The following is a 13924-nucleotide window of genomic DNA, read 5'->3' on the forward strand; positions in this document are numbered from 1 at the left end:
AAGGGCTCCCGGCCCCCGGAGCTGGCTCGTGCCACGTGGTTGCCATTTAGCACCGGTTCGTGCTGAACCGGTACTGGGGGGGGGCCTTTAGTGCCGAAATGTTAGTGCCGGTTTCGAAACCGGCACTAAAGGGCCTTACGAACCGGTGCTATTGCCCTGTTCTGCACTAGTGCAAGGTGAAAAAGAAGTGATCTCATTGCCTCTTTTTGCGGTTTTTCTTATCAATATGAAGACCAACAATCGTATACATGATGCACTGGAACTGAAAGCCGGCATTCGTAGCTGTTCAGAGAGTAGCCTCGTTGAGAGGATTGCAGAGTATGCTCCAACGGTATGTGTCTATTGTATCAATATGTTGTGATGGTTATATAATGTCAAGATGGTTATGTATGTCTCCTATTTTCTGATGGCAGGTTGGCCAGGATCACAATTCATTGTTGCCAAAAGTACCTTCATGGTTAATATCAGATAATGCGATGGATGGCCTTGAAAAATTCAAGCTCAACACCTTATAGCAGAAGGCGGTACTTGATTGTGTTTCAGCAATGGATGAAGCTAGGTGTCGGGTGCGCCTTATCTGGGGGCCACCAGGGACAGGGAAAACCAAGGCCATCGTATCTCTCTTGTGGTTCATGCTGATGAATGAGCACAGGACATTGGTTTGGTGCTCCGACCAAGAACGCGGTGGTGGAGGTCGCCTCCCGTGTCCTCCGTCTTCTCGAGGATGAGTCCTACGGCGGCGGTGGAAAACCCTTCTCCCAGGGCAATGTCGTGTTGTTGGGCAAAGAAGATCGGATGAATGTGGATGAAAACCTCGCAAAGATCTTCTTGGAGCGGCACGTGTACCGTCTTGTGAATGTGGCAGCGAGCTGGAGGCACTATGTGTACCGCATGCTAGAACTTCTTGCAAAGCCGTTGTCTATGCACTCTTCGTATCTTAAGGATGTTCGATCGGCGCGTAAGGGTGATATTTTGCGGCAGCAAGGGTGGGGGATGCTGAACTGGAGAGGAGGAGGAAGATGACATTCAAGGAATTCTTTATAGACAAATACGAAAGTCACGAGGAAGCACTGCGCCGCTGCTTCGAGACTCTCCGCAAAGATCTCCCTCTACCAGGTTGGAGATTTGGTTTCCTGCATGAGACCCTGCGCTCACTCGAAGCTTTCGGGAAACTCTTCCGGTCCGAACCGGAGCGGCCGCTGCGGAGACTCTTCTTCAAAAACGGGGGGTGGCCAGAGTTCCAGGAAGCAAGAGCATTGTGTCTTAACAACCTAGAAAACTTGCCCGATCGCTTTGATCTTCTTCCAAGTAATTCAAGCAAAATGGAAGAGTACATACTGAACCATGCTACGATCATATTTTGCACTGCTGCTAGCTCAATCAATATTCGTCGTGTCCGTGATTTCGAGCCATTTGAGCTCCTCGTTGTCGACGAGGCGGCACAGCTCAAGGAGTGCGAGTCGCTGATACCTCTACAACTTGGTATCCGCCGTGCTGTTCTCATCGGTGATGAACGCCAGCTACCAGCGTTTGTGAAAAGCAAGGTGACCTTATCTTCTTCTTTTTTGTACGTGTTAGTCTGTCCATCCTGGTGTATCAAATCAAACAATGCTCACACTCACACTTGACTGTTGCAGCTCAGCGCCGAGGCTGGCTTTGGAAGAAGTCTGTTCGAGAGGCTTAGCTTGCTGGGACACCCTAAGCACCTCCTCGCTGTGCAGTACAGGATGCACCCGGAAATAAGCAAGTTCCCCACCTTTAGGTTTTACCAGAGCAAGGTGACAGATGGCCCCAACGTCCTTCACAGAGACTACGAGAGGAAGCTCCTGGCTGGCCCAATGTACGGCCCCTACTCCTTTATCAACATCCAATGTTGGATGGAAAGCTCGGAGAAGCACGACATGAGCCAGAGCAACCCTGTTGAGGTCGCCGCAGTGACCCGCATTGTGCAGAGATTGTTCCAAGGTGCCCTGCGCGCTAGCTACTTCAGCTGCAGCAGTAGATTCATCAAACATGGTTCCTCTTCCTGTGCTTGTCATCAGTTAATTAGTTTGTTTGGACATGTATGCACTACAGAATCGTCAGCTGAGACAAGAAGCAAGCTCAGCGTGGGCGTGATATCGCCGTACAAGGCCCAAGTCCGCGCCATCCAGGAGAGCCTTGCTTTGGAGCACGAGAACTACAGTGGTTTATCCGTGAAGATCGGGACCGTGGACGGGTTCCAAGGTGCCGAGGCGGATGTCATCATCTTCTCCGCCGTGCGGGCCAACACCAAAGGAAAGCTCGGGTTCCTCCCCGATGAAAGACGTACCAATGTGGCGCTAACACGGGCCAAGTGAGTGAACACTTAGTCGCCTGGTTGGTTGAGGGGACTTTTCAGCTCAGTCACATAGGAGTCATATATGTGATCTTGCTACTTAAATTCTGTGCTCTTCTGTTGATGTGACCTTTTGCAGGCATTGCTTCTGGATTCTCGGGAACTCGGCTACGCTGTCAAAAAGAAAGACAATCTGGCAGGAGATAGTGGCCGATGCAAAGGAAAGAGGATGCTTCTATGATGGCAACGACGACAAAGACCTCTTGGCTGCGATGAGCATCGCGATCAAGCAGGATGAAATCAACCGTCTTGGTATAGGCGGCTTGCGATCTTGGGTACGAATAAATCAATCCTTGGCACTGCTTCTTAACTCCAGAACTAACTTAACTGTCAAAAGAAACATCTAATAGTAGGTTGTTGCAATTACTGTTTCTTCCCTGCAGAAATCCAAGCCCTACTAAATTAGGGATATTCGCCGACTGCCGATGCAGTTGCTAATCACTTTGAACGTCACTTGGGTACTTGCCAGAGGCGAACTGGAGGAACTTACAACCATGTGTGCAGATAACATACTAACTGTTGGTTGGCAGGCACTTTGCTTGTTTGAGTAGGTTTCTGTTTTGGTGCATGTTCGATGTTCTCAGAGGAGTTTGGAGTGTGTGTGCAGCAGGGATATTTTGTTTGAGTTGGTTCCTTTTGTGTGAGTGTATGTACCTGGTAGCTGAATTGTTTTGGTTCTTGATCTTTAGTTGTTTGGCTGTCAGCGAGTGTGCTGCGGTCAGAAGCCTGGCGTAAGAGGACGGCAAGGGTATGATCATGTTGGACTATGTTATCTGATTTTAGAAATGAAATTGAGGAGCTCGGCTCCTTTCGTCAAAAAAAAAAGATTAGGAGTAGTAACTCCTGTGTAGTACTATAGTGGTGATATGAAAGCCTTGGGATGGCCAGAAGGCCATTGTTCTTTTGAGGGAACTACATTACTCGTCGAATTCCCTATTGATCTTGGTAGCCTTAGGCATGTGTGTTTCCGTGCATCTTGTTGAAGCTTACTTCGAATGTCATTCGCATGCCTGGTAGTTGCTCAAAGCTGAATGTTTCCTTAGTATTCATCGTACTTGGTAGTTGGCACATGTATACATTCATAATATGGAATTGACACTTGATGGATATCTGCTCGTCTATCTCCTTTTCTTTTTTCTTGAAAGCTGCTAGTCATCTCGTGTGTTTGTATGCTTGTGTTGTGTTTTGGTCTATAGTTTCTGTCAACGGCGGAGCTAGGGGGGGACCAGCAGGGGCCACGGCTCCCCCCAACATGCAGGATTTTTTTAATACCTATGCTTATTTATGTAGAGAACCATGTGGTCTGCTATATGCCTCTCTTTAAAAGTGCATTTTGACAAAACAGAGTGCTAGTATTGTGCATAGAAGATCCCACTGAAAGTGCCTTGCTTTGTTGACTTTTGTTCTCACTCCGAGCCACACACACGAGCCATCCCATTCTTTTCTTTCTCATTCCTGAAGCGTCTCGCTGTCTCTCCTCTGTTCTTCCAAGACCAAGGCGGAAAGAGGAGGAAATTCCGCAAGAACCGCTCCTTAATTCTCGCTTTCTGCGTTTGGAGCACATCAGGAAGCACTCATCCAGGTAAAAGGTCACAGATCTGTCACTTTGTTCTTCTTATTTGTATTATCTATTTGTGGATCTGGTTTTTTATTAGAACCGTGATTAATCTCTGTAGGATACTCATGGCTAAAAATAAAATGAAGACTATGGATTCTTTCTATAAGAAGAAAATTAGACTTGATAAGGCATTGGTTTCAGATATTGCTTGTCCTGCTTTGGAAGAAGCAGAGGGAGGGGGAGAGGGAGAGGAGGAGGAAGAAGAAAAAGAAGAAGATGGAGGGGAGGAGGAGCAACCTGTTGAGGAGGAGGAAGAAGAAGAGGCTCCACTTATAATTAATAGGGTCTATGATGGTAGTGGTGTTCTGGTAGTGGAAAGAGACCCAGGGCTGCGTTGCCAACTTTGGGATCTTCCTGTCAATGACCAAGAGAAAGCAAGAAAAGCATATGTGAAGTGTGGAGCATATCACTTTAAAAAGGAAATATACCTTCCTACTGGTCCAGAAAGCCACCCACGCAGGTTTCAATATCATTGGTTCAAGGCATTTCCTTGGTTAGAATACTCACCTACAGAAAATGCAGTCTTTTGCTTTCCATGTTTTATGTTTTCTAAGAAGCCACTTGGGAAAGTTGGATCAGATGTGTTCACTGTGAAAGGGTTCAAGAATTGGAGAAAGGTTAACAACGGAAAGAAACAATTTGAGATGTCAACTACAATATTATGAGCTTGATGTACCTACAAATCCAAGGTTTCAGAATCTGTCAAGTGTAGGAGATCTTTGTCAACAACTTGCAAAAACAGGAAAATCAGTGGATTATTATTTGATTAACAGGTCATACAATATTTTCGCTCTTGTATTATTTGCTTCGACCATTACATCAAGTGTTCATTGATTTTATTTGCAGGTTAATTCGACTTGTTCTCACTTTGCCTGTCTCAACCGCAACAACAGAACATGCATTTTCGGCAATGAAAGTTGTTAAAACAAGACTCCGAAATAAAATGGAAGACATGTTTCTAAGAGATTGCTTGTTGATCTACATCGAGAAAGAGATTGCAGTAGGATTCTCAACTGATGCAATTATTGATGAATTCAATACAACGGACCGTCGCGTGGACTTCGAGTGATAACTGTTAGTTCATCAACGTCTAATTGTACATTTTGCTTCCAACCTATTGATGTATAGAGATATGCCTATGTTATGAACACTTGGTTGGTTATATACTACATATTTAGTTATCTCAATATGAATTTCTATATATTCTTATAAATTCCGTACACCTTATTAAATTTTGGAGTTGTGGTCAATGTTCGGCCCCCCTTGTGTGTATTTCCTGGCTCCGCCGTTGGTTTCTGTTGCTTTTACCTAGGAACGTCTGACTTGGATAGCCCTATGTTTTTACTTCTAATCCATTGATGATAAAAGAAATAAAGTACTCCCTCCGTTTCAAAATAGATAACTCAACTTTATAGTAAAGTTAGTATAAAGTTGGGTCATCTATTTTGGAACGGAGGGAGTATATATCAGGGAAGCCTTCGCAAAGGTCTGATTTGTCAAAAGGCAAAACCTATGGCCCCGGGTCTATTTTCCATCATATAAATTTCAATCTATTTTATTTTGCAATCTTTACTTTTAATCTATATCATAAAAATACCAAAAATACTTATCTTATTATTATCATCTCTATCAGATCTCACTCTTGCAAGTGACCGTGAAGGGATTGACAACCCCTTTATCGTGTTGGTTGCGAGGTTCTTATTTGTTTATATAGGTACAAGGTGACACGCGCGTGGTCTCCTACTGGATTGATACCTTGGTTCTCAAAAATTGAGGGAAATACTTACGCTACTTTACTGCACCACATTTTCCTCTTCAAGAAAAAATCAACGCGGTGCTCAAGAGGTAGCAGATACCATTTTCAATCAGTTTGTTATAATATGTTTTAACAGAGTAAACATTTTTTTTAAAGTCCATTTAATAATATCTTTTAGATCAGTGAGAGTAATGTCAGCACATACATTGATACATACCATTAAAACCATTCAGTTGCGCATCAATGGAGCCTCCCCACGATAGCCACATCATCAAAGGTACGAAAAAATAAATCACGATAGCGATTGGGTAAGGGGAAAAGGAGATCGGGGGGTTAGCGTGTATAGAACGGCTTCTCATCATCGTCGATGGGCAGAGAGGAGCAGCAGCAGGAGGAGGCAGCGGTGCCCCAACCCCGCCGCCGCTCCAATCCCACCACCGGCGTCCTCTACTCATCCCCTAACGCCGCTGCTCCAGCCCCTCACCTTCCTCGGCCGATTTAGCGCCGTCGCCACCCCTCAGCACGCAACCTCTCCTCTCCTCCGCAGCTCCGCCTCTTCCTCTGGCGGCATCCAACCCAATCATCATCTCCTACTCCCCTCTCTTATTCCCCTATGCCTCGACGAAGTGGGCCAAGCCGGCGCACGCAGCAAAGGGCGGCTGCGGATGCAGCTCGGGCGCGGGCGGAGCTACGGTGGCTGGTGGTGGACGGGAATCCCGCCGACCGCGTCCCTCCCCAAACTGCCGCGATAATGGAGGGAGCCGCCAGCGCCGGCCAGGTACCGACCGACGGGCTCGTCGGGTCGCCGTTCCTCGGGGCCACTCTCTCCCCCCGTGCCGGATCGCGCATCGGCTCGGAGGCCCCTCTGGGCCGCCGCCGGTGCGGGAGGCGTCCGCGGCCGTGCGGGGTGGGGACCGAGCGGCGAGGCCCGTGGTGCGTTCCGGTCGAGGGCTTGCTTGATCTGGCACGCGATCTGAGCCCCCGTCGATGGATTTCTCGCAGCTCGGCTGCGTTTTGTTTTGGATTCAATACGACCCACATCTCTCTCACACACACATGTTGCGGCCGAAATCACTGCTTTGACTTATTTGGAAAAGTTCAGCACAAAATGAACCATGTTGGAAACATATCTGGGGCGATGATGATAAAACATGGCTGACATAAACTTGTCTTTGATTATTCGAGGACCTGTGGGCATAAAAAACCCACTCCCCCCTCTTTTGGAACCTTTTCATTCTCACTGAATATTGACGGCTCTGTCTTGGATGGTCACTCTTTGAGTGATAACCAGAGGAGCTCGACTTCAGTGGTGGGGATTGATCTGGTGCAAGAAGATGGTGGAGCCGTGGAGCTAGGTTTTATGATCTATCAAAGGCAAATCTGAGCCCTTTCAAATCTCAATGCAACTAATATTGTGGCCTCTACACATTTATTTATCCCCTATTTATGTATAAAAGTGATGAAAATTGTTGTGGTTGTGGCATCTGCTATCTCATTAAGAGCAGCTACGCACATATCACCTCTGGTGGTGTTTGGTTTGCCTTCTCATGATTTTGTTGTCCATGGTGGGAACCAGTTTGGTGCATTCAGACTTTTTCTTTTTCTGTTTTTACTTTTCCTTGAATGGCTGTGATCATTCTGCTGTCCCTTGGATAGTTTATTTTAGGTTGTTTTATCAGGTTCGGGTCAGTTTGCTTGTTTCAATTGCTGTTTTACTTTTTATAATCTCTTTCTTCTACTATACTATTTATCTACTTATCAGTTTGTACTTTTGGTTACTCCCCACTTCTTTACTGGTTTCAACTTATGGGTCATATAAGGCAAGTTCAGATGTCAAGATAACGGTTTCCTTCCTGCCATGTTCATGAATGGCTATGAGGATATAGCTTTCCTACATCGATCTGACATCTGTTTGGATTTTGTATATTGAGTATTTAGGAGGCTGTTCTGGATTGATGCACTTTGTAGTGGCGGAATTCGTGTTTAATTTATTGCACGAGATGAAATTGAGAGGCTGATGTAAATTCGTTTGTGTATAGATTTTGTTAGTTCTAGGATTGGATGTTTATGCAGTCTCTCTGTTTCTCCTGGAGGTTAGCCGATTGATGGATTTGACTGTTGATCCCTTTGTGTTGGTTGATGGTGTTGAGATAGAAATAAGGATTAAATATGACCCTGATGCTGAGGCAATACTCCAATATCATTAGAGGGCCAGTGTTCTTCCAAATATGATTTAGAATCTCAAAAACGTTTCTTACGTCAAGAATTTGGGTTCATGGTTGAAGTAACAAAAACATACTCCCTCCGTTCCAAATTACTCGTCGCAGAAATGGATGTATGTAGAACTAAAATACATCTAGATACATTCATACCTGCGACAAGTAATTCGGAACAGAGGGAGTATGCAGCTTCTTGGCTCTGTCGTTTACAATTCTTTTTTAGGTATATTTACAACCTTTGTTGTTCCATATAGTTTGTTTCTTAAATATCCTAAGCATATATTATCGAATAGACTGACTTTCCTGTTTTTGTGATAAAATGAAAAGAATAATGTACATTTTAAGGACATGATAAATCTCCTTCTTTCAATTTGGTTATGATTTGAGAATGCTCACATATATTTTCTGTGTTGCATCACCCCATGGTCTGTGATAGCGTCCAACTAGGTATTTGAATGTCAGGACCTAGCTAATACTATGATGTTATCAGGTTAATAAATAATATAGTACTGTTTAGCTATTACTCCCTCCGTTCCAAAATAGATGACCCAACTTTATACTAACTTTGTACTAAAGTTAGTACAAAGTTGAGTCGTCTATTTTGGAATGGCGGGAGTAGGTTCTATGAGTATGGCCGGGGTGAATCCTGCTCATAGGCACTGAAAGAATAAATAATTGATCTTTCATTTCTTCATGAAAAATATGTCATTTCGTTTTTAAAGAAAAGTTATGTGAAAAGTTGTAGTAGAACACTGCTAGTTGTAATTCCCCATGTGTCTTGGCATTTTAGGTGGAGTGGGAATCTTTAAGAGGAAGTATCAAGCGACACGAGCACCTATGGTAGAATGATGTGTTGACAGTGTACCTAATCCACCTGTATTGACAATGCATATAATTTTTAAACTCAAGATTATATTATCAGCTGCAATATCTATTCCCTTTTAAACTCAAGACTTTTAAACAAGATCATATACATTGTGAACCAAAGATAGTTGAGTATACAGTTTAATTCTGCAATTTGTTCTATTAGACAAATTACTATTGTGTTGAATCCTTGTTGTGGTGTGCTAAATCGTTTCCTTATGTTTGTACCTGCCAGTTCTAAGCACCTATTCTTTTCTTCTTATTTTGTATCTATACATAACAATTCTATTTTTCTTACCTCTGCAATTATACGACCTGTAGTTTATTCTCATGGATCTTAAGGTACTGAACTTCCAAATTAGAACCTGGCCTAAATTTGAGATTTCCCGAATGTATATTTTTGTTTTTCTTTCATTCTTTGGAGGTGATCCGTTGGTTGCTCAATGCTCTTTACTGCATGAGTAAATTTCTTTTTCTTTATTTCTAAAGTCGGTTTTATTTTCTTCGTGAAGGTCTCCTGATGCAAATATATAGTGAAAGCGGTTTGAGAAAAGAAGCAAAGCGTTCGAGCCAACCTATTTATATGGTGTGGAGAATATAAGGTTCTTGGCTTATTGATATCATCTGGTCATTTTTATAGGTGCCTGACTACATAATGAACTTTCTAGCTGTGTTGATGACAACAAAAAGAAAAGCTTCTTTGACCAGGTGTGTCTTGGGTTGTATCCTTGAAATATTTCACTGCCTATGTTGGATGGATGATGGATCTCATACTTGCAAGGGATATTTACTACTCCCTCCGTTCACTTTTATAAGTCATTTCAGACAACTGAAAATAGGCTATTTTGCACATTGTCTGAAATGTCTTTAAGGCCTTATAAAAGTGAATAGAGGGAGTAACAAACTACTAAAAGTATCTAACTACTTCATTGTGATAAGTTTTTATATGAAAGTCACATGCGAACTTGTCTGTTAGTATCTTTCTGTTTGAAGTCAATGGGATTTCATATGAACAAGTGCATAAGAAAGTAAAGATTGTTCTTTTCCTGCTAAAGTTTTCATTGTGCAGGTTTGCTGACTTAATTCAAGCTATCCTGGTGGACTGACATCATACATCCAGAATGCCAAAAGGCTTTTGGTAGATTGCAAGGCAGGATAAAATCCATACGATGGTTCCACACCTTCAGTAAGTCTTGCCATGCACCATCGTTTCATGAATTTGTTGGGTTGTTTGAAATGAGCCTTTTTGTGTTGTATGAGATCTAAAATTTCAATTCAGAACACCCATCTGATCATTTTTTCCTACTCTGAACTGTTGTGTACTGATATTAATTTAACTCATTTGCCTTATGTTATTATTCTGGCTGTCTTCAGTTTACATGACTGAAATAGCTCGGTGAACTTTCTTCCCACATCATGTCAGAATTCTATATGGAGTCATCTTGGCATAGTTATGTTCTTCGTAATAGTAATAAAGGCGAAAGAGAAATTTTCATGTCTCGGTACATTTTAATTTCAGGTACCACTACTATGTTGCAAATGATAGATTAGATTATTATAAGCTTAGTTCTCTCAAAGCTTCGTGCTTTAATAATGGATGCTGCCTTTTCAAAGTATAATAAAGATTTGGAATTATTTGGAATTCTTACACAAGGACATCACCAAAGCAAGTGTTCCTTATTTAAAGATTTCTTCAGCTCAAAATGTTGTTGTACTATTATGTCTTTTTGAACTAAAAAGTTTCCAGATCCCAAGTTTTCCTTGTTAAAGATTTCTTCAGCTCAAATTGTTGTTGTACTACTATGTCTTTTTGAACTGAAAAGTTTCCAGATCGCAAGTTTTCCTTATTTAAAGATTTCTTTAGCTCAAAATGTTACTGTACTACTATGTCTTTTTGTGTGAACAGTTTCTAGATCGCTAAGGATTGTCCTCTTCTTTGTTTAGAGAACTCGGCATTCAGACCTTGCTGGCGCTGGGCTACATGGGCTTGCTGGTATTTTATAGTCTGATCATGATTTCCAGTAGCTTGTCTATATGGATGTCTATACTCGTTTTCCACGACGTGAGCCCAAAACAGGCGTCCAACAGCTTGTCTATATGATCGTCCAAATATACACATCTTCTAAATCAGCCTCAAAAATGTCCATGCCTGGACAATGTGAAGGCGTTGTCTAAACTCAGCTGCAGTCATGATTTCTTCCTCTCCCTAGCGACGGCCCACCTGTCATGGTCCCTGTATATAGACATTCTGATGCAAAACTGGATGTGTATATGAGGGAATCTTTTTAGACCATTGTCTATATGAATATATAGACATCCAAATATACACATGCTATTGGAGATGCTCTAAGCAGATTTGTTATCTTCAAGTAAAGCTAAATGTGAGCCACACCAACTTCCTTTAGTTCTTGAGAATTTGTTGTCGTCCTTTGGATTAACAGTCTGCCACAGTGCTCATGGCTCTTGCATTCACTCAAGAATCAGGGCAAGTGTGGTGAGTGTCGTGCTTCTGAATATGTTGTTCTACACTTGACATTGCAGCGCTCATCTATTAGAATTTGCATTATTGCCACAAATGATTCCAGTAACTAGAATCCATGTTAGGGAACAGAAGCTGACAAGTACAAGCTAACCACCCTTGCCTAACTCGTTTGCCTGTCGTACTTGGAAAAAATCTGTACTTGGCAATCTACTACTTTTTATTTGATGTTTGGTTCAGGAAATAGGACCTAGCTTCAGTTACATTAACTATCGATTTGTTTCAGGGACAATCTCTATTCTTAGCAAATTCCCATGTTAGAGAAAATTTGTAGTATAAATTAAGTGACATCATGAAATATTTTGAATCAAGATAACAAAGAAGAATTACAAGTTTGATAAAGCACGAGGGATCATTCATTCATTTACTTATGATCCCTTTAAGACTGCTGCCTCTTTGTTAATACAAGACTATTAGTATATATCAAACCCCTAAACTTGCTTTGGTTTTTGAATGTGATTTTTAACCAGCAACATGGACCTGTCACTCATCTGTAATGCATGTCTTCTTGCTAAAATAAGTTTAGTAATACTGCTATGCACATGCCATACCCACAGCGCCAAAAAGCAACAACAAGTATGGTAGCCTAATTAGTAGCGCACCTTACAGCCTTAGTTGCATCCTGATGCTTTACATCCTCTAGATGTTTTTTTGATTTTTTTTGCATCCTCTAGATGAACTCTTTTTACTGAACCTTCTACCGTTGTTGGTAGTTGATGTTTAGAAGTCCAAGCAGCTGAACGTTTTACAGATTCATACATACCCCCTGTAACGAAGAAGTGGGTGTTTCCATGGATGGATCGGGTTTAATCTATGCATAAATATCACGCTTGAGGTCAGTTGTGTTTTCTCAGGTTTAGTAGGAATGACAATTGTTTTCAGAAGCAAAAAAACTTGAATTGGGAATGGAACCCTTGATGGATTGATGTTTGCTGAAGAAAGTCCTTGCAGCAAAGAAGAACATGAAGCAGGTTTTCTATTTTTTACAAGTATTTCCTTTTGTTCCTAATTGTTGTCTCTTTCGTATGGAAGCTCTGAAACAAAATGAGGTGGCCTAAAATTAAGGATTAATTCTTTTGATAACTGATTTGAGAAAACAGATACATGGAATATAAGTACAAGGTAGACTGTAGCATTGCTATCCTGTACATACAGTCCAACCAACTGCTCCGAGAGGAACCAAGGCGACGTGCAAGTTGGCGTCTGTGAAGCTTTGTCGGAGCCATTTTCCTGCTCTTCCAGAGCCACAAGGAGAGCCTAAAAGTCAGGGTACCACTCACTTCTCCAAGAATTTGTATAATCATTAGAAGTTTAGAACCAGTCAAGCCAAAAATATGAAATGGAATGCATTTGCAGGCAGAAGCGTGTCTGGCTGTCGTACGAGAAGAAGTGTGCACGGCTGAGGAGCCAGGGCGCCAATGGTGCGGAGTCGTTCGCCATCAAGAGGACCAAATCTGCCATCAGGGACCACCGGATCAAGCTCAACATCTCCCTCGCCTCCGTCAACGCCCTGTCCCAGAGGGTCGTCGCCGTCCACGATGAGCCCGCAGCTCGCTGAGCTCATCCAAATGTACGTGTCTCTATTATAGTGTGCTCGATTGATATCCCCAGGAACACTGCTGCCGCATGTGTTTGATTGATGTTTCTTGTTGCTGTCTTGTATGTATAGGCGGGCAAGGATGTGGCGACTCATCGGCGACGTGCACCGGATGATGTAGCGCATAGCGGACGAGGTGAGCGTGCTCCTCTGGTTGTTGGCCACATGGTTGGAGGGAGGCATCAAGGGCTCGCTACTACCGGGGCGGACGTGCGCACAATTTATATTGATATATCTTATTTTGCCAAACAACAAGATATATGCTCCTGATGCTATTAACCTGATGCTATTAACCTGACAGGGAATTTCAGTTTCTTTCACATTATACATCAATAAATATATAGAGATCCAGATGTGTTGCATTTCTGCTGGTTTCTTCTATTATAAATGTCACTTTTTCATAGCAACATTACATGTATACAGAACACACTACTTTAAATAGGATAATAGAAGGGGCGCGTCCTACCTGGCACCGCCTTGCTTCCGCTCAAGCGGCGCGCCCGTAGCGCGCCCCAACCACTAGTGGATATATATACAGTGGCGGAGCTTAGTGAGGGCCAAAGGGGGCAATGGCCCCCTACCAAATTTATATCTTTGTATAAACACATAGTAATATTTGGGCAAACTTTAATAGAATGCATTAGAGTAGGCCCCTCAACTCTATTTAGGACTCATTTAGCCCCCTCTCAAATCACGTTGAAGCTCCGCCACTGTATATCCAGAAATAAGGATGACAGTCATCCTCCCGGCTCCTCTGTCGTCTGGATCCCTGACCTTCGGATCTGCGTGTTTGATGGGATCTGAGCCATCAGATCGAGCCCTGGAATGATCTCGCCCGTCGGATCGGAGAGGGGCGACCGTAGCAATAAATAGTTACTCCCGCTCCCACTGTAAAGATCTCGTGCCACCGCACGTAAATCGAGCACCCCACCGAGGGCATTTTTGTAATTTCAC

The 13924-nt window shown here is 42.9% G+C and overlaps 1 protein-coding gene and 1 long non-coding RNA gene across 3 annotated transcripts; both read left to right on the forward strand.

Annotated features, from left to right (window-relative positions):
• Positions 1–642: 642 nt before the first annotated feature.
• Positions 643–2778, forward strand: LOC119300221 (probable helicase MAGATAMA 3). Its single transcript, XM_037577248.1, has 6 exons — positions 643–986; positions 1376–1544; positions 1638–1965; positions 2077–2335; positions 2457–2652; positions 2761–2778. The coding sequence occupies exons 1-6, from the start codon at positions 643–645 to the stop codon at positions 2776–2778; spliced, it is 1314 nt and encodes a 437-aa protein (XP_037433145.1).
• Positions 2779–11193: 8415 nt separating this feature from the next.
• On the forward strand, positions 11194–13241 carry LOC119298183. Of its 2 annotated transcripts, none has more exons than XR_005145809.1 (4): positions 11194–12344; positions 12529–12642; positions 12730–12943; positions 13043–13241. It is a non-coding gene; the product is annotated as an uncharacterized LOC119298183 (long non-coding RNA). The 2 variants fall into 2 exon arrangements; XR_005145810.1 differs by having other exon boundaries at positions 12529–12636.
• Positions 13242–13924: the final 683 nt, after the last annotated feature.

Source organism: Triticum dicoccoides, chromosome 5A (genome assembly GCF_002162155.2).
Source record: "Triticum dicoccoides isolate Atlit2015 ecotype Zavitan chromosome 5A, WEW_v2.0, whole genome shotgun sequence".
NCBI classification, from domain to species: Eukaryota; Viridiplantae; Streptophyta; class Magnoliopsida; order Poales; family Poaceae; genus Triticum; species Triticum dicoccoides.

Excerpts from the sequence above, each read along its gene's own strand:
- LOC119300221 (XM_037577248.1), top strand. The coding sequence starts at position 643 with ATGAGCACAGGACATTGGTTTGGTGCTCCGACCAAGAACGCGGTGGTG. Across the intron at positions 987-1,375 it reads GATATTTTGCGGCAGCAAGG|CTCAATCAATATTCGTCGTG; the intron begins GTGGGGGATGCT and ends CACTGCTGCTAG. Across the intron at positions 2,336-2,456 it reads GTGGCGCTAACACGGGCCAA|GCATTGCTTCTGGATTCTCG; the intron begins GTGAGTGAACAC and ends GACCTTTTGCAG.